The 21,897-nt window shown below is 37.4% G+C and overlaps 1 protein-coding gene across 2 annotated transcripts in view; it reads left to right on the forward strand.

The window, feature by feature from the left end:
- Positions 1-21,897, forward strand: part of LOC114668153 (cytosolic carboxypeptidase 4) — an 890,538-nt gene that overhangs the window by 337,654 nt on the left and 530,987 nt on the right. For both annotated transcript variants that reach the window (XM_051920839.1, XM_051920840.1), the window contains 2 exons: positions 3,533-3,701; positions 21,528-21,595. In XM_051920839.1, the coding sequence (XP_051776799.1) occupies positions 3,533-3,701; positions 21,528-21,595 (237 nt within the window). The remainder of the gene's footprint in view (positions 1-3,532; positions 3,702-21,527; positions 21,596-21,897) is intronic.

Raw genomic sequence — 21,897 nt, forward strand, 5'->3', positions numbered from 1 at the left:
TGTAAAAAAACAGATATCTCTGACTAATCTTCTTATCCCTGGCCAAAAAAGCCCAGAAATAGGATGAAGAATTGTCTGGATATCTGCCTTCTTGCTTGGAATCCTTGTAAACTGTGCAATGTCTAAAAACAATGTATTTATAATAGAGTAAATAGTGCTGCACATCATGATGGCTTCCCTCTGTCTTTTTCACTTTTTCTTCACTGTACTTCCTCTTTTTTTATTAAAGGCAAGTCTAGTCTTCAGTTAGTTAGGAGCCGCCGAGAGTGGCAGCCTTTCCAGCAGCTCTGTGTAGGACTTTATCTTTCTACCTTTTTTTCTATCTCTCTGATCACTCCTACCACTTTCTTTTATGTGGACTCGTTTCCTGGACACTTTTTGCTACTTGTGAATTTCCCCTTGGGGATTAATAAAGTATCTATCTATCTATCTATCTATCTATCTATCTATCTATCTATCTATCTATCTATCTATCTATCTATCTATCTATCTATCTATCTATCTATCTATCTATCTATCTATCTATCTATCTATCTATCTATCTATCTATCTATCTATCTATCTATCTATCTATCTTAGTCAAATATGTATTGAAAATAAGGCAGTCAAAAAATATTCTCCATGTGAAACAGCAACTTACTTATGAAATCGCAATTCCTTACCAGGGCAGCAGATTTTGTACATATGACTTCAAAAAATATTGTAACAAAATAATCCAAAACAAATATTCAGTGAGACCAGGGTAAAACATTGTGGCAACACTACATCTGTAGCACATTCATTTTTTTTTTCACATTTTACATGTGGGGCGGCAGGGTGTCACAGTGGGTAGCACTGAGTGGGTTTCTGCCAGGTGCTCCTGTTTCCATCCGGCGTCCAAAAGCATGCAGTTTATGTGAATTGGCAACACTAAATTGACCCTCATGACCCTGGTCTGGATTAAGCGAATTAGAAAATGACATGACATTTTGCATACACTTATCTACTCGTTCATCTATTAAAATGGTATAGTTCAGAGTCTTTGAGTGTATCCCTGCTTTGTGCAGGAAATAATAATAATAATAACCTTTTTTGGTCTAACCGACACCTAACCAGAAATACACCTGACAGTCCATTGAAGAGTGAACTCACTTGTACTGAGACAATTCAGACTCTCCTATTAACCTTATTGAGGTGTTTGGGATATAGGAGGTAAACCTATACAGACATAGTAAGATTAACAAACTTGACACCGGCAGTGACTGGGTTATGAAGAAGACCCGCTAAGAGGGTTCAATCACAACTCCTTACCACTTCTAGAAGACATTTTGTATTTGAAAATTTGCTGATATCTTTGTCCCATAGAGTTGGTACACCACTTTCTGGATGGTCACTGACAATGTGCTTCCGGTAAATTGCCTGCTGCACTTACTTTCAAATCTTTACCACTTTCTGGAGCTCCTTCGTCACTGACAATAATAGCACTGCACTGCCAAGAAGACACAAAAATAAATATTTTCCTTGAAAATTTTTATATTTGATGTACTATTTAATAAGAATAGGATGACAATGATTCCTACTTTTCTTCCAGTGTTGTTGGGATAGGCTGTGGCCACAAACCTGAACTGAATTAAGTGGGTCTAACATTGCCATGTTTTGCCATGTGAATGTTATAATCAGATTTCCCATTTTTACTTTAATTATATTACACATTCTGGTATTCAGAAAATTTCAAAGTCAATACATTTTCCCATTCTTCATTGTATTTCACACAGTTCATCCAACAATGCACAAATTTTTGTCCGATCAATCACATTTTAAATGTAGTGGTAATCATCACAGTAATAATAGTGTGCTTATACTATTGGAGTTATGTTGGATGGACAAAAGAAATGTGAGTTCTATGTTTTCATTGTCTCAGAAAAGATATTTATTTTCTGTATTATAGGTTTTTGTGTGTAATTCTGAGATGGAAAGTTTGAATCAATCAGAATATTCGCATCAACTATCTCATGGTTAATGGGTGCTATATTATCCAGTTTGTCTTACGCTACCACTTGCCTTTACAAAACTAATACCATAATTGATACAAGAAATATAAATACCATTCATATCAATGTACTTTTAACTCCAAAACGCAGCACAGTGAACCATTTTTAACCTAGCTATGAAAAATCCTTTGATACAAATCCAAAGCAAGAAATTATTTTGAAAGTAGAAGTCATTGGCATAAGAGGTAATTGACAAAACTGGATTTCCATTTAGTTAATTGGCAGGAGACAAGAGTACAGATTAGAGGAGAATGATCTCCATTGAACGAGACCATCAGTGGAGCTCTTCAGGGATTTGTAATTGGACTGTTACTTTTTCAAATTTATATTCATGACATTAATGTTGATCTAGTTAGTAAATTAGTTGAATCCACAAATTTGAGAGCCAGAAGAAACTAAACATGTAACACAGCAATGTAAAAATAATGAATCTTCAAAACTGTGCAAAACACTTGGAAAATACAGTTTATTGCACAGAAGTATAAAGTTTATGGAATATTAATTATACACGCAAAGTGGGCGACTCTGGATGGAATGTCTGATTTTAGAGGTTTACATGGACGCAGCATTCTCTTTGTCTAAGCAATATGCAGAAGTAATAAAATGTTAGTTTATCTTGTAAAAACTGTTTAACATTAATTGAGAAACATTATGATCAGATTATATAATAAATCAAAGAGATGGGCTGAGGTGTACCATGTACAGTTTTGGTTGCCATAAAATAAAAAGACATGACAGCACTAGAAGCTGTGCAGGGAAGTGCTATGAATGGCTACCCGGGACTAACGGACATCTCCTACATTGACATACTAAGGCAATTAAACATTTTTAGCCTTTAGGAGAGAAGGTTGTTAGGAGACCTAATTCAATTATTCAGAATTCTCAAAGACATCGATAAAGTTGATCTAGCAGTATTCTTGCAGTTAAATAATGAATTATTTACTTTGCAAAATTCAAGGGATTGTGCCTTTGTGACTGAAGCCAGGGAACTTGAAAGTATTATTAAGTCATATAATTGATTTAAAAACACTGACAAGTTTTAAAGCTGGATCAGGTATTGGGATACCTTCACTATCAACTAACTAAATCATGTTGCTGGAAGGAATATTCCCATCTTGTTTTATACACTTAATTTTCGTGTATTCTTTCTGAAGAAAATTCAAAATAGTCATTACGAGATGATTCTAGAGCCACCACAACGGTATTTGGACACTTCCCTACACAGCTGCCTCTGTGTATTGTTAGACAGTCCAGCAAAAAAATGGGCAGTCAACAACTTGTTGCACTTTTATTTTATTTCAGCAATTTGAGTTCATGGGGATGTAGGCATTTCTGCAAGATTGGCCTTTTATGTTTCTAATTTTTTTTTTCTGTGAATTATTTTTATTTATCTCACAAACATTTCATTCATGCTTTTACATTTATGATTTCCTTGTCTGTGTCTTGCACCCGAAAATACCATGAAAATGAAATTACTTCTTTTCAAATTTTTTTTTTTGTAGGATCTTCTTGGAAAAAGAGGAGTCGAGTTACTGGTGATTTCTGCTACTCAAATCATGAGAAAATGTTATCCCAAGTGCCCACTTCCGTTGCCATCCAGTCAAAGTGTCTATTCTTTTCCTGTTCCAGGCAGACCTGAGTCAAGTCATTCATGTGACTCCTCAAGTCATGGTAAGTCCAGGTGTAGGTTGTCATGGAGGACCTTGAGTTTTGCTCATCAAGGGATACCAAATTAATGTTCTGTATGAGAAGGACCTCTGTTTTACCCTTTATCTGGGGCTTCAAAAATATGAAGAGGTCTCTACAATTTATAAACAAAGTCTACATTAAAAAACTTTTAGTTTCTCTGTTGTGCTTTGGACATGGTGATAGACTATTTTTTAACAAATAACATTAACAGGCTTGCTGCAACAAACCAAATAATACAATTTACTTAAATATTGTAAAGATAAAGTTACAATTAGCGTATATACTCGCGGATAAGTTATCCCGCACATAAGTCAGGACTTGATTTTACCATATAATTTCTTGTATTTTATAATGTCGATTATATAAGTTGAATGCGGAAAACTCACGGTATTGGTCCAAGAGATTATGATATGCTAACGCCCATCTGAGAGAGTAACCACGGAGCACACGGCCTTTTCTTCTATGTATTATGCCTACGTGACCACACAGTAATACCCGAACTATTCCAAAGCGATGTTTGCACTGTTTTGTGTTTTTTGTATCTCACACCCTCATACACCTTTATCGTAAGAGCATTACTTATCTACGATGGAGCGTTCGATGAGAAGAAAATATGAAGCTGGTTTTAAATTAAAAGTCGTCAAAGAGGTTAAAGAAATTGGTAACTGCGCTGCTGCAACAAAATTCGATGCTTCTGAGAAACTGGTGTGAGATTGGGGAAAGCAAGAAAATGTACAAAAAAACAAACTAATTGTCGCATTTTTGGCATATAAGTTGGGGTCTGATTTTATGATCGATTATTCAGGTTTCAAGACCCGACTTCTACGTGAGTATATACAGTAACAGTTTTCAGAATCAAAGGAGGTGTACTTATAGTTTGGCGTAGGCAACACCTTATTCCTTTCCTGGTAGACTTACTTACTCTAGCACTTGTGGAAAGGCCTTCAGCATGCTTTTCTTTCTATATTGAGGAACTTTCTCCTTCTCTGTCTTGGTCACACCTTCTGCTTGCAGGCGGTACTATAGATTTCTCTCTGAGGTTTTACACAACCAGTGTTCTCTTCCCGCTTGCAAAGTTTGCATTGCTGAGCAGTTGGTGAACAGTCAACATCCATCCTTAGCAAGACGAATGTATGGCTTTAAACATACAGTCCCTCTGTTGTTTGTGCACTTGCTATTCCTGAGCAGGACTAATGGAACCCCCATCTAACTCGAGCACAGACAAGTCTTCCACTGCTCCAGTCCAGCACCAGATTGGAATAAAATGGGGTCACACCAGCCTTTATTATCGCCACACCCTTGGCAATCTGGTCCCTGCTAGGCAGTAAAAGGACAGGCCAGGAGTATTGAGCATCTAGAGAGAGCCCAGATCTGATGTTCACAAAGGCTTTTGAAGGAAGGAGCAGATGTTTTGCCATTGGTTTCTTGACTGCACATAAGCTCAACCTTTTGGTTGAAAGTCGGTGCAAAGATTTGTCTATCAATATTTCCTATCGTTGCATTACAGCCCTTTGTCCCTGATCAGGCATTGATGAGACATCTCTGGGTGTCATTTTGTGACTGATTAGTTTATCAGATATTCCCCAGAGGCTGCATTCCATAGAGGCCCAGTGAGGAGAAATGACACTTGAGCTGGAATTAAGAGTCTCTGTCAGCTGCTTTTAACATGAAGGACTTGTGTGCCAAAGCACAGTAAAAATAGTAATGTCAGCCTGCCTTAAAATCATTTCAGACCATGAGATGCAGTTACAGTACTCTGCTTGTGCAAGTCAAGAAATTCCACTTCATTGTTATGGTCAGTGGTGGTTTGTAATGCAGGGTGCTGCCCACCCTCCATATATTTTAAAAACTCTACTTAAATTAACAAGGTAATGCAAAATAATCATGAAATAAATCAGCACAGTGTACCTGGTGTCAGTGCATGTCAACATCCATTAAAAATTGTTACTGACTTGTACTTGTTTAATTTTTATGTTTCCTGAGTGAAGGATGTCAGCCAAATGAGAGTGCATGTAAGTCCTTGATGCTTTTGGCAAGCAGGTGACCTGAGGCTGCCCTTTAACTGGTTGCTTTCAGATTTTTATGGAGATGCAGCTCTCTGTGCTCCGGATACTTCCACATTTATTTGTAGCGAATTAAAATTGTTTTAGGCTTTTTTTAATCTACTGTGTTTGGACAGTTGTCAACACACTGTTTCATGTTCACATCAATGATTCACAGTTCACAACCACCATTAACATAACTACAGATGAGTAAGTGTGACTTTAGGGAGAAGGCAACTTCAAGTGGAACTTCAGAAATCAAAGAAAATTTGGTTATTTCTTTAATAAAACACCCCTTCATAAATCGCTCAATTGAAGAAAAAAAGAAGATAAAGGAGCTTGGGCCAGACCATTCTGATTTAAGAATTTGGGAGCAGGCAAGTGATAGAGGATGAGCTTACACATGGACTTCTCTCAAACAAGCTCTGCAGGTGGTCAAGACCTGTCTGAGGAGGATAGGTCTACCTGGAAAAGCTGGCATAGAAGCAGCTCTGTGATCGCCATGTTAGAGCAATTTGGACATGTCTCCTGGCTGCTAGAGTTCATCTGCCCTGGGTGTGTGGTCACCAGCGCGCCTCACAGGACTGGTAAATTGTGGACATACGAATTGCCTGTGAGGCAGTGAGGGGGAGGCAAAGGGGCAAAGCAGATTGGAGATGCCACCATGTGCCGTGTCTGTGGACGCTGATCTTGGAGCTCCTTTTTTATTGGCTTCTCTGGTAGTCCCACCCCTTTGTTCAGTTGAGCAAGTGTATGAGATATACTGTATAAGTGTTTGTGGTCAGTAAAATAGTGTTGTTACTTGGAATGATTATGGTTTCAAAAAGTGTGCCACTACAGAAAAAAAAGGTTGTGAAGCATTGATCTTGACCATAGTATAAGGCTAAATTTATTTACAGGCTTAGTGAAATGACTCAGTTTAATTAGAAAATAATTGAGAAATTTTCAGGCCTGAAGGAAAAAGGAGGGCAATATTTATATTCCATGAAATATAGGTATTCTGATCGTAAAGGCAGGGAAAGATTTAAGTTGGACTTAAGTTGGGTGCAGAACAAGACAGATTGGGGGGGTGAGTTATGTTTTAAGATGTGTGGGTCTGTGGATCTTACAATGTGAATTTGCACCCAGGTGAGGTAAGCCTGGCAAACTTGCATAGGACTGGGCAGACTGGCAGCAAGTGTAGAATAAAATTAGGATGGGAATGACTCTGCAGGTGTGATGAAAACTGGGAAGCAAGACTTGAGAAAAATCAGAGGACTACTGATTGTATGATGTGGATTTATGGAATACAGTAGAAATGACCAAGGACTGGTCACTCTATTAGCAGAGAGAGAGAATAAGATTTGGATTGGACTTATGTTATGGATGTGTTATACGACAGTCAAAGTTATTGGAAGACTTTATGGTGTGGGTTTTGGCAGAATGGGAAACTGGGCAAGTTGGCAGAGGACTGGTCAATTTAGAGACAGGTGCAGTATAAAATTTAGGTGGCTGGTACACCTGTTCCTTTCCACATCTATAGGACAAGTTATGGGAAGAATAAGTGGACTGTGGATGTCATGGACTGAAGTTTTGAAGCCCAGTAGAAATGAGAAAGCTGGCATCAGATTGGACAGCATGGTGGCAAGGCTGTAATACATTTAGCCTGGATTTGTCCTATGAGTCTGGTATTGGACAGGCCAAGATGTGCATTGACACTATGGAGAGGACCACAATAGATAGATAGATAGATAGATAGATAGATAGATAGATAGATAGATAGATAGATAGATAGATAGATAGATAGATAGATAGATAGATAGATAGATAGATAGATAGATAGATAGATAGATAGATAGATAGATATTAATATTAGAATAGTAGGCAGGATGAGATGGATGGATATTAATTTTAGTATAGTAGGCAGGATGAGATAGATAGATAGATAGATAGATAGATAGATAGATAGATAGATAGATAGATAGATAGATAGATAGATAGATAGATAGATATGAAAGGCACTATATAAAAGGTAGAAGTGAAAGACAGTATATACAGTAATAGATAAGTGCTGCTTGAGTCTGTCCCCCAAAAAACAAAATTTATTTAACAAAACACTGGTTATGGTGCATCCATTCATTTACTTTATGACCCTTCCATTTAAAATGGCTGTAGGGTGCTCATGCCTATAGTGGTTACATTAGGCATAAGGTATGAACCAACCCTGGACAAGATACCCCCATGCACACACACGTACACTGTATCAATTTAAAGATGGCACTAAAAATAACTGATACATCTCTAAATTGTGGGATGAAAACCACAGAGACACAGGAGAACATGCAAAATTGACACCAACAACCTTGAGACAACAGTGCTATCCCGCTGACATGCTAATTATGTAATAATTATGGTATTCTTATAAAAAAACTAATGTACTGTATTTTACATTACACTACATTCATGACAAACATAAGTTCACTAAATATAAAATAATAACAATTAAACTGCAATTACAGCTTTACTTCACCAGAATTTTATCTAACTAGTGTAGCAAAATAAAGAAGACAAAATATTTAGCAGCAAGCCTTTAAGAGAATAATGGTGCAGGACATGTTGAGCCTCTTTACCAAAGCATTATACTGTAAATCAGACCTCAGTGGCATTAAGAGGCATAACTTGTACTTGTCTGCTTATTCTGGAGGAGTCAAAAGTTTTATGGGAATCTTAAGCGCCAGGATTTTTCCCCACTGGTCATTTGCATTTATATTGGTTGATACACTGTCAAATAGGAAACAAAACATCTATAAAGGTAATTCACCCATGAAGTTATGCATACTCATTGAGAAAACCTCCATCACCAGAGAAAATTTGTCATTAAGTACTTTGTCTTTCTCTATATGTTCTTCTCTAGAATACTTTAGAATAATAGCTACGGTGCTCACTAACAAGAAGCGTGTGGTCACAGTATGTGTACACTGGAAAAATACATTTTTATTCCAATTAATTTCATGAGAATTAAATGGCTTTCAAACATCGGGAAATGTTTTCCTAAAAATGTATCTTAACTTGACTATTTAGAAAACACTATAAGGTAAAAATATTATTACAATATTTTTTTCTAAATCAATTTGATACAAAACACTAAAAACTTCTGCTAATGCTGCGCTTGTGGAAGTTCTCTAAATAACTGTGAGCCATTTGCTGTTTATTTTGCTCTAGCTGATTGCTTAATGCATTGTGAAATGACTGCACACTACATCTCCCCACACCCAGAATATTGCAAAGGAGACTGAAGTACATTAAAATATGAGGTGCATTCATCATCAGAAATAAAGCACTCAAAAGAAGCAGATAAACTAAGGAAGAATTTCATGTAGGAAAGAAACAGAGTGCAAAATTAAAAAATATGATTTTCCTCTGAACTTGTCTTCACTAGTTGTTGTCCTGTTTGTCCAGCAGAGTGGCTCACTCATTTACTTTCTTTTAACATTTTATTAATTTTATTAGAATCAAATAAAATTCTATACAAGCAAGTCAAGTTTAACAAAACTAGGTTCGAAACAAATCAACCCCCACTCATGAAAAAGAGAGCTAGGCCAGCAGAGTAAAACTTTAATAATAGTAAATATATGTAAATAAATAAATTAATAAAAATAAATAGAATAAAAAGATGGGAGCGAATCAGCTTCCTCAATTTAAATGCTTATTCTAAAATGTTATTGATCAGATCCTGCCAAGTTTTGAAAAAGTTTTGCACAGAACCTCTAAGTGAGAATTAGATTTTTTCCAATTTCAAATAGTATATGACATCAGTTACCCACTGACTTAAAAGAGGTGAGTTATGATTCTTCCAGTTGAGCAAGATAAGTCTCCGTGCCAATAGTAAAGTAAAGGCAATTACAGTTGGTTTGTCCTCCACTTTCAGCCCCTCTGTGAGCCCACCAAACACAGCTGTTAATGGGTTAGGAGGGATTGTGACACCAAAGCTATCTGAGAGGCATTTAAAAAGTTTAGTCCAAAATGATGTTAATTTGGTGCAGGCCCAAAACATGTCACCCAGTGAAGCTGGAGCTCTATGGTAATGTTCTCCGGTTGGATCTTGCCCTGGAAACATTTTGGACAATTTTAAACAAGATAGATGCGCTCAATAGGTATTTTTAAGTTGAATAATTATATGCTTTGCACATTTGGAGCTCATTTACTTTGTTACCAGATATTTCAACAAATATTTTTCCTTTTCTCTCTCCTTCACTTTCCTCATATTTTGTGGCTCGTGAGCTGCTTTCCAATATTCCATTAAATCATCTATTATAGTTACTCTAAATGTTGAATTATTTCACAGATGTCATTTATTAGCTCCTGTTTGAAGGATTTAGTACTCTATTCTAATCAATAACTGTAATGCTTATATGGAATGCTTTGATTTGTATTACCAGTGCACTGTCCATACAGATTTTAGCACTACATATTCAACATTTGCATATTCCTGCTGTGGAAGTACAAAATGCACCTCTGTGTCATTCACTTCCACTTTGGAATTCTTCACCGTCACTCCATCAAAGCGCAAGAAAATCTCATTATGCCCAGACAAATTTTCCTAATAACTGAGATGGCACCTACCACCTTTCTTGGTGTCAATGGTGTGATGTATCACATTCCAATGTGTTTTCAATTTACTATAATATCACTGGTTAAAGAGACTTGGAAAGCCCTGTTTCCTCAAATGCTGGAGGCAAATCCTCCTGTCAAATGAGTCCATTTACTGAACCCACTTGTTCCAAAATTATGGCCACAAAATTTTCCCTTCTATTCTGACGTTCTTGGGTGAAAGGTAGGATTCATAACTGGAATGGGTGACAGTCCATCACTCACTATTCAGAATTACCTAATTGGGGGGAGTGTGAACGTGACTGAGAGAATAATACTAAATTAAAAAAAAAAAAAAAAAAAAGCTAACTTTTACAAGTGCCATAAATTTAAGCCCGGCTGTTACAGACTCAAATCAAATGTATGTTTTTATTCTATAATAGTAACAATAAGAGCAACTCACTACTCAAAATGGACGCGCCCAGAATCGAACCAGGAACTTCTTGATTACGAGTCAGAAGTTCTAACCCAATTTCTTTTTCTACAGTTAATAAAAGCTCACTTGTTTTGTTATATTTGTACCATTTGTGAAAGTGTTTATTTGATTTTTGGACTTCAGTCTTCAAATATTATACACTTCATGGCTACATTTTGTAAATTATTACTAAAATTTGAAAAACACAAATAATATGAACACATGTTCAACAATTCCTGCTTCACATTTCATGCTACATTTACACAGATCATTTCATCGTGTACACATGAAATTTATGTATTCCAAATGCTGATATATTATTTACCCTCTACAACTCCAGGCACCTCACACCCAGATAAACAGACTTTAGCTCTGAGTCTCTCCTACGCAATTTGGGGGGGGGGGGGGGGGGGGATTATTGTGGGAGAGCAGGCTACTTGCTGCTTCTGCTGATCAATGCATTTACAATACAAAAGACACTGATGTCTTTGTGCGAAGTAATTTAAGGTGGCCCAGGATTACGAGTTTTTTCGTAAGGCTTCAGGGATTCTAGTGTTAAAGTCACAAATCTACTTAATATGAAAGTCCTATGGACAAATTCTATTACAGCTTTACATTTCTCAAACGAACATTTAAATATTTTAGGAAACTAACAAAAGAATCTGTACTAATAAAAGGCAAAGCCCTCACTCACTGACTCACTCATCACTAATTCTCCAACTTCCTGTGTAGGTAGAAGGCTCATTCCTTACAGCTTACTTACAAAAGTTAAGCAGGTTTCATTTCGAAATTCTACGCATAACAGTCATAACTGAATCCTACTTACATACATATAGATGTCCATAGCTTGCAGCTCGGTTGCTGTATGAGGCGGGGTTGCGTCCTGCATCCCCCGGCCTCCCACGTAGTTGGCTGCCTGCCTATATTGCGTCCCCCATCCCCACGCCTCCCACGTAGTTGGCTGCCTGCCTATTTTACACGTTTGGAGAATCACCAATGCCTCTTAAACATCTTAGATTCACAGGTGACGATTTGAGTAGTGGACACTTTAATGTTTATGAATGTTTCAACTCTCAAATGCTAGATATGAAGTTATCGATGAAACCGGTTGTATGTTTACAGTGCTTGACAGATGCCGAATGTCACTTCAACACAACAAGTCCTGCAAATACTAACGTAATTGAAACAAACCATGAAACTCAAACCAATTATGACAGCAGCAATCCAAGCTGTGAGAAAACAGTAAAAAGGAGGCGTGTCAGACGTCGTGGTACATTTTCTAATGCAGCTAGATGGAAACAACTTCGTGACTCGCAGAAAAATCCACAAGTTAATAGACACGCTGTCGCTAAATACTTGCAGGCAAATCCACAAGTTCATAGAGACGCTGCCGCTAAATATTTGCATGCAAATCCATAAGTTAATAGAGCTTCTGTTTCTAGGTATGATCCCAATAATAAAAAGCGGCTCACACGAAAACAACAGGTTTGGCTCAAAAAGCCGATTGTGGATTTGCGTACAGCCACCAAAACTTTGTAACGGCACGAGACTTCAGGTCACGTGTCTGCAAAAGAACCTAATTGAGGCAACTACTTTTACTGGCAGTGGCTCAGGGGGAGAGAGTTTTTATTCCTCGCATCCCCGTTATACCCTCTGATCTCCCATTTCAATTCAAACGCCTCCAATTTCCAGTAAGGCTCTGCTTCACAATGACAATTAATAAGTCTCAGGGACAGACCCTACAAAAGGTTGGCATTGATTTGAGACAAGATTGCTTTTCACATGGCCAACTATACATTGCATGCTCAAGAGTAAGCTCAGTGCACAGCTTGGTCATATTACAACCAGAGGGCCGAACTGACAACGTGCTATACAAACAGATCCTTAACAAATAATTATTTGTATATTTTCCCTCAGTTTAAAAATGTTTACTTTTCTTTTGCTAGTATATAATAAAGCCAGGGGAGACACGGTATAGATAGATAGCATGGTATTGGCTCTTTTCATTCTTTTTCTTTGGGGCTTACTTGTAGTTTGGTAACAGTTATCTTGTTAGTGCTGCTTCTCTCAGTTTCACTGTGGCAATGTCCCCAATGAGTATTAATTTGTGTCTGCCATTTCAGTGTACACAATTATGCAAAAATGTACTTGTCCAATAGGTTGCACAGAATATTAATATATTAATCATTATCATGACCAGTTAATCTATGGACAATAGTCCATCAGTTCTTAGAAAGTTCACACATAATGTCTTTTAGTGGCCCTTTTATAAGTGCTTTGCCATAATGAAGTTGTCCAGAGTGTAGGTTGTTTACTTTGGTTGGTATCATGTCCATTAACAAATGTCATTGTTTTTTCAGCTCACTCTTGATGCCCTCTCATGCGGTTGGTCACCAATAGTCTCTTTTCCACAAATATTGTAAACCTTTAATAATAATGTAGCTTTATGGGAAGCAACAAGGCCTTTATGCATTTGTAGTTGCATGATCACTACAATTACAATAGTCTTTCAAAAGTTCTGTACAGCCCACTGTTTTGACAAGTGGTCATCTGCTATATAAGGGGGAGGTTTCAGGACCTCTCTGACCAATGGCCAAATAAAAATTTTGTTTTGTTTTTCTATTACATTTCTTCCACATAACTTTTACAGGGAGGCTGGAAGTTCATTCAGTGTGGTAGAGAGAAGTGTGGCTTCAGTGGTTTGGTTGGTAGTAGTCTCACTGGAGCCAGACATTCAATAAATGCACCTGGAGCCAGTCATGAGTGGATTGTGCTTAAAGCTAGTTGGGAATGATTAGATGGCTCTCTGAGTATCACATTGCTAAACCAATGCAACGCCTCATGAAGGGTGTAGTCAAAGTAAGGGCAGCAAATTTGAGCTGCAAATATCATAGGTGGTCTTACTAACCTGGTCCAAAAGACAGCAAGCTTCTGTTTACAATGAACCATGCACATTTGAAAAGTCTCCTAAAAAACCCTACTGGACATAACAAAATGTGTGTCACGTGTGCAGAGAGCACATTGCATATTTTAAAAATTAACATAACCTGATGCAGGTTCTTCTGAAGGAGATACTAGATGTCTGCTAGTATCTCGTCCATGTTCTTGAGACTGTGCTGGGAGGCACAGCAAACCTTCCAACAGCACGTATGGATGTGCTATCCTGTAGGTGCTGGACTACCTGTGCAACCTGAATTGGCTGCAGGTACCACCTCATGCTACCTGTAGTGTCAAGCGCACTAGCAAAACACAAAGAAGAAGAATCAGTCAGGAAGGATAAGGAAAGAGCAATTATATTTGTGGCCACCACCTGCAAAACCATTCCATTTTTTGGGGGTATCTTGCTATTGTCTCTCTAGGTCACCTGTTGTCACTTTCATTTGCACCAAAGCAAGTGAAGTTAATTCACTATCGCTTATAATCCCTAACTGGACAGACTGATATCCCTGAAGCTTAACTTACTTGGTGTTAGACTATGGTAATTAAGTGCTCCCTTCATTTTTTGAGCAGTATATAATGATGACTAAAAGTGATGGTTGATGTTTAGAAAGACAAGGATAGGAGGAAGGCAGCTAAAAGATGTCAATTCTACAGCTGAAAAGCACATCACATTAGAATACCTGAGTTAGGAATACAAAGAACAATTAATGTACAGTAGTTAGTGCTGCAGGCAAAAATAATTTGTATAGAAGGCATCACAGCTGTGTATCTGACTGGCTTCTGAACAGTGACAGGTGGCCATACATTATGAAGCACTAATGTGATGTACACAGGTAAGACTCAAATTTTTATTAATTCATCATTAAAACAGAAACTTATACCAAGGCACAGCTCCTGAAATATCAGACTTTAACTAAATAGTCCACTTGACCCTGTATTTGGTAATTTTGGCCATCCCACATAAGAAATGAATGACTACTAAACATTGCATATTTCAACTTTCTTTCTTTTACAGTAAGAATTGCTATAGAATATTTCTATACATTATGATTACATCTTACAGGTTTCTGAGATGTTATTTTCCGATTAAAAGCGGAGAAAAGACAACTAAAAGCAGATGAATACCCAGTGCTTGGTTGTCAAACGTCCATATAAAATGAGAAAATTTATTTGCGCTGTCACAGGCAAAAAGAGGTACAATGAAGCCAATGAAGATTTATTCTTAGGGAAGAATGAGAAAAAATTAACCATGTCAAAGATTTTAGTTAGGTATTATTATGATTTAGAATGGACATTAGGTTTGGCATTCTCATTTGCTACTACAGAATGCTTAATATTCATATTGCTAATATAGATGTCCTACAGAAATGTTAAGCTCCATTTCTCAAGGTGCTTACTAGGTCTTTAGGACCCCATTACAAATATGTTTCTCCATTAAACTCAACTGGTTCATCTGATTACACAGTTTTTCACCCTCGTATAGTTAATAGCAGAAGAAAAGTTTTAAATCATAAACTTAGACAATGCCACTACCAAAAACATGACTACAACAATGGTGCTCTTCTTATAGTTAAATAGAGCAAGAAAAGCTAACTCATGGAGAGGTGAGAGAAGGCATGACATGAGAAAGCTCAAATCCCAAATATTGACATCAGTAGATCATTACCTCTTATTCGCTTGAAGCTATTCAGTTGAAAGAAGAGTTGTAAATGATTTCATGTGAAAGGCAGTTACCAACTAAAGGCGTTACAATTACCGTGTATACTACCGTGTATTCTCCAGCGTATAAGTCAGGGCTTGATTTTACCATATAATTTCCGGTATTTTATAATGTTGGTCGTATAAGTCAAATGCAGAAAACTCATGCTATTGTTTCAAGAGATTACGATATGCTAATGCCCACCTGAAAGAGTAACCACGGAGCACACTGCCTTTTTTCTATGTATTGTGCCTACATGACCACACGGTAACCTATTCCGAAGTGACGTTTGCACTGTTTTGTGTTTTTTGTATCTCACACCCTCATACACCTTTATCGTAAGATCATCCCTTTTCTACGATGGAGCGTTCGATCAGAAGAAAATATGAAGCTGGTTTTAAATTAAAAGTCGTTAAAGTGCTGAAAGAATTGGTAACTGCACTGCTGCAACAAAATTCGATGTGTCTGAGAAACTGATACGAGATTGGAGGAAGCAAGAAGATGTAAACAAAAAAAAATTAAGGGTCGCATTTTTGAATAGGCATATAAGACGGGGTCTGATTTTATGATCGATTTTTGGGTTTCAAGACCCGACCTATATGCGAGTATATATGGTAAAGAAAGATAGGGGAAAAATAAAACCCAGGTCAAAAATTGAGCTAAATTATGAATTTTGGGACTTATATTATCATCAACAGTTCAGTTTATGTTTTAGTTAGAAAATAACTCGACATGTTAGAGATGTAATATGGAGGGTAGTTTAGTCTGGCCCATGTGTAATTTAAGGCATTTCGATTTCACCAAATATAAATGCATAGTGTAACAAGGCTGACAAGTTGCGTCAACTAGGGATGCGTCTCTCCCATAGTATGAGCTGGCATTCCTTCATGCTAATGAGCAACTTCAAAACCAACAGCAGGTGCACCTATAAAAACAACATGCCTTGGCAGGATCTAATCAATAACATTTTAGAATCAGCATTTAAGTTGAGGAGGCGGATTCTCTCCCCTCTTTTTTATTCTATTTATTTCTATTCATTTACTTATTTACATACTTTTACTATTGTTAAAGTTTTGCTCTGCTGGCCTGGTTCTCTTTCTCGTGGATGGGGAATGATTTGTTTTGAACTTAGTTTTGTTAAACTTGACTTGCTTGTATGGATTGTTGTTTGATTCTAATAAAATTAATAAAATGTTAAAAAAAAAAACATGCTTGCAGTGTCTTAAACAGAATTCCATCTAGTGTGACAATGGTGAGCAGTCCTTTTAAAGACAGCAAGTCACCTTATAGAGCCATATAAAGAGCAAAGAGTTCACTTTGTCACTCTGTATCAGCACTACATTGGTGGTAGAAGTGGGAGGAGGATAAGATCTGTTCTCTAATTTAGCAAAGTACTGAGTTCCACGGAGACTTCAATGGACCTGCTTGACTCTCTGAGATGGGCAGCTGAGATCTCAGCAGCTCCACCAATGCTTGTCCGTCTCCTAAGGTCCACTGGCCTAGGTGCGTGGATACCAGTAGAGATTCTGAGTCATGAGACTGGAAATAAAGTGTGGCAGATTGAGTGGCCACTGACTCCAGATGAGCCATGTGAAGCAGGACTGGTGGTAAAACTGTGCAGGCAAAAGACGAGGGAACCTTCAGAGGCATTGCAATGAATGGAGAACCTTAAATCTGAGATCTGGATCTTGAACGGTGTTTGCAGAATCAGTTCAGTGAAAGAAAACGGAGTCAGTACCATACCAGGAAGTGACTGTGCACTGGTAAAGGTTTGTGAGAACAGGTGGAGAAATACAAGTTGTCCTCACACATCTGTGGAAGTAGATGTACTGCTGAGCCTATTTGACAAGAGATGAAATGTGTTGTGCCCACTTCGGTGATAGCCAAATTTAAAGCTACTTAATCCTCTTAACAGCACCTACTCCAATGTACATTTCAGTATGATATGCTTTCTGAAGTCTATAACTAGCATCTTAGTTTTGCTGACATTAAGGTTGGGATTATTTTCCTACCACCACTGCTTGCAATTCGTGGTGCTGACATGTTTTTCCATGTAGCTTTTTGTCGGCTTTGGAGATATAAAGTTTCCCAGTTCATGTTCTTCCATTTATTATTTTTCAATTCTTTGGATTAGCCCTTGTTTTCTTTAGGGCTTGATATGTAGTAATAACAGAAAAATGTTTTAAAAGAAAATTCATTGGTAATAGTAACGCTTAATTTATAAATTGTAAATTAGAACACAGTGCTCAGTCAAAATACTAACAATATGTAACCCTTGTTTAAATTTTATATTTTGCCACAATTAAGGCAGAATTAAGGATCCAGAGATTAATTAACCATTAGCAAGCAATCATTTTAAAGTATGAATCATTGGAAACTAAATCATTAAATTTACTCTAAAAGAAGTAAACACCAAGAGCAGATGAGGATAACATCTGTACAAAAACAGACAACTGTGCTAATCATAAGTATTAACAACAAATGAGAACAACAATTGCAATGAAAATTGGAAATGCCAAAATGCATTAATGATCTGCTGGAAGCAGTCATCTTAGTGAGCATACACACAAAAAGTAAAACTGTTAACTGAATCATTTTCTTAAGGCAAATTTAAGCCAATACAACAATGTCTGGAGGAAACCAAATGGAATTAACTTTTAGTTATAGAGGCCACTGACAAGCAGTGTGTAATAATTTAAAGGTGCATTACTCACAGTGCAGGGAGGTTTCAGGTAACAATGGGAAAATAGCACATTATAATGAACAACACAGTCAATACATAAATATTTTTTGAGAAATTCTAATCTAATCAAAAAGAAGTTATTTTAGCAGGTTGTACAATGCATGCGGCTGTGGGTAGTTCAGGTCAACAGCAGGGTTCAACAGAAGGACTTCATGTACAGTAAGCAGACACTGGCAGAGACAATTATTGATAAACAACTGGCAGACAATGGGAAAAACTCTGAAAAATCCTACCAAAGGTAAATGAGCAAGAAAAAGCAAAATAAGCCAATTAAGAAAAGCAATTCATTTATTATATCATTAACAAAAGGAATATCCACAAACACGAGTAAAAGGAGGAAAAATGAACACAGGGTACTTTCAGAACAGAATAGCACAGAACTAGAAATAAAGAAATATAGAGAATTTTATTTGTCCCAAGGGAACAAATTTGGCTTTTTACAGGAGCACTTTAAATAAAGAAATACATAAATAGGTAGATAAATAAATACACACATACACACACACTATGGTCTGAAAAAACACCAGAATAAATAAAAAGCAAGAAAATTCAAAAGAAAGAAAACTTCTGATTGGCAGTCACAGTCACTTTGTGGCATTATGTAGGTGTATTGCTGTTGGTATAAAGGAGTCCTCACAGTGTTTCCTGACACATTTCTGCAGAATAATTGTTGGCTGAAGGTACTCAGTGTTAGTGTGTCAGAGGGAGGATGTGCAGTGTTGTTGGCACCAATGGCACTCAGTTCTGTTGTAGTTCTCTCCTTCAGCCCTACCTTCGGGGGTCCATATTGTGTCCCGTAACTAAGCTTGCCCTTTTAATTAGCTTGTTTATTTGGTGGGCCTCACTTGAAGTGATGTTACCAGCCCAGCATACCACAATGTAGAATATTGCACTGGCCATCACAGAGTTGTAGAAATAACAACAACAGCAACAATATTTATCTATATAGCATATTTTCATACAAATGATGTAGCTCAAAGTGCTTTACAGGATGAAGAAAGAGAAACAAGACAAAATATAAAAAATAAACATAGAATACAAGTAAGGTCCTATGGCCAGGGAGGACAGAAAAAAACAAAAAAAAAACTCCAGATGGCTGGAGAAAAAAACAAAATCTGCAGGGGTTCCGAGGCCATGAGACCACCCTGGCCCCTCTAGGCATTCTACCTAACATCAATGATCTCAATTAGTCCTCATAGTTTTCAGGCTTCTATGGAAAAACATGATGATGATGGTGGACCTCTGGCCTTCAATCCATCAATGTAGGGACTGCATGGTGCTTTGATCGGGTGGTGATGACACAGATCGCCACCACAGAAAACTGGAAAAAGAACAGCAGAGAAAGTAGAAGTTAGTACGGATTACGGAGCCACCAGGAATGATAATGATAATTAAATGCATTTACAGAATATCAGGATTAAACTAAAATGAAGCTATGAGAAAACCATGTTCAAATAATGAGTTTTTAGCAGTTTTTTAAAGTGCTGCACTGTATTAGCCTGGCGAATTTTGATTGGTAAGCTATTCCAAATTTTAAGTGCATAACAGCAGAAGGCCGCCTCACCACTTCTTTTAAGTTTAGCTAATTATATTATATTAGATTATAAGCAGACCCTCATTTGAAGATCTAAGGTTACGATTTGGAGTGTAAGGGGAAAGGCATTCAGAAATATAGGATGGAACGAGATGATTTAAGGCTTTGCAAACCATAAGCAGTATTTTAAATTCAATTCTAAATGACACAGGTAACCAGTGTAGTGACATCAGAACTGGAGAGATGTGCTCGGTACATACCAAATAAGAAACTAATACACAAACGATTTAGTGTTTGGAATTAGTCCTCACCTGTCCTCACAGGTGGCGCAGTGGTAGTACTGCTTTGCAGTAAGGAGACTGTGGAAGATTGTGGGTTCGCTTCCCGGTTCCTCCCTGTGTGGATAGTGCTTTGAGTACTGAGAAAAATGCTATATAAATGTAATGAATTATTATTATTAGTTTTCGGTCTAAATCTTTAAAACATTATCATGAACAAAAATATGAATGAAACCTTAAGTGTGACCAAGAACAAGAAAGCAAAACCATACCAGAATTTAAAAATAATTTAGAACAGAACAAAAAGCACAGAACTGACTTAAGGTGAAAGACTCTTGGCAAAAAGCAAGGTCAGTACCGAAGCTCTAGTTTATTATTGACAGCGCCTGGAGAACAGTTTTCAAAATTTGAACCAAAAAGGACAGAAGCAGCTAACAATCAAACCCAAAACACGAGGAAAAAGTCAAAGTCATACAGATCAAGAGCAAAAGGTGGTACTACTAAAGCTTCCCCTAACAAAAATCAAAGAATTAAACTGCTGTAGGTTTTATTTTAATCCTCAAAATTGGACAACTGTTTTGCCCCACCATCTTTTATAAGCACAGCAAGGTAATGTCAAATACCATGCCCATATAAAATGACATGGTATGACATACTGGCAATGTGCATTGTTACTCTATACTATATGTCTGTGGCCATGGAAAACAACCACACAATGGTGACTATAATAGAAAAAAGAAAAAAAGGCTCAATGAAAATACAAATAAAGTAATTTTAATAAGAAAAGAAAAAATCTTTCGTGTAAGGTCAGGTCAGGTCAGTTTGGTGAGCATGCACTGATACAGAGTGTTGCTGCACCAACCACAGCTTGTCACAGTTTGGCAACCCCCCCAAGCAGATATACAGTCCAGTCCAGTCCCACCCACGGAAATGCCTATCTATCTCCCTATGACAGGTGTCAGGTGTTATGTGGGCATCCTCTTGACCTGGTCCAGCTGCTTAGGTCCTCAACAATGAGGATCCTGTGAGTCGAATCACCTGCAGGGTATCGCACCACACCCTCCCAATGCAGGTAATGTGCCTCATTCTGGACTCCATGAGCAACCGCTCATTAGACACACAGTTAAACCAGCAGTACCCAAGGATTCTGTGAAGAGACACATTACCAAAGGAGTCTAGTGTTCGTCCACAGGTCACTGGATGGCGCCCATGTCTCGCAATCGTGTAGCAAAACTTTCACTATTTATAGTAGATGGAAGTGCTTTGGGGTACGTCAGCTCTCAACCTGATGACATACGGTATTTGAAAAATGTAAGTAAGAATGAAAACGTATGTTGGACTGAATAGTTTGTTCCCATCAAAACGTTTTTGCTGTTTTTACCTTCTTAATACTACAGATATTGGTAGTTAAGGGAATGGAAATTTTGTTTCATCGATAAGCCAAGGTTTTGTTAGGATGTCACAAAAGCATTTTGTACAAAATATGATTGTCAGTTTCCATGTTACCTTTCATTTTGTTTGCACATAGATGGAAATCTGGAAGATGAAATTGATGAAGAGCAGCTAGAAAATGAGGAACTGGATACAAAAGAGGAAGTAAGTTTCCTTGCATGTCTCATCCAAATGTTCTTAACCGTGGCTGTTCATTTAGGTGTTCTTTAACTGTCATGTTATCATCTTGCTTTAAATGGTTGCAGAAGTGATACTGGCATCTACTTCTCTATAAGCTGTATTCAACACACTCTTTCAATATTTAGATTGAGCTCATTTAACTGGTATGAGTGCTGGGGTGTACATGGAAAACATACAGCTATCAGTAGGCTTGAGTTCAACACTTGTGGGTCTGAAGTATCGCATGTAGTATAAAAGTCTAAAAAGTAAAACCTAATAAGCAGGAA

The sequence above is a fragment of the Erpetoichthys calabaricus genome, chromosome 17 (assembly GCF_900747795.2).
Source record: "Erpetoichthys calabaricus chromosome 17, fErpCal1.3, whole genome shotgun sequence".
Taxonomy (NCBI): domain Eukaryota; kingdom Metazoa; phylum Chordata; class Cladistia; order Polypteriformes; family Polypteridae; genus Erpetoichthys; species Erpetoichthys calabaricus.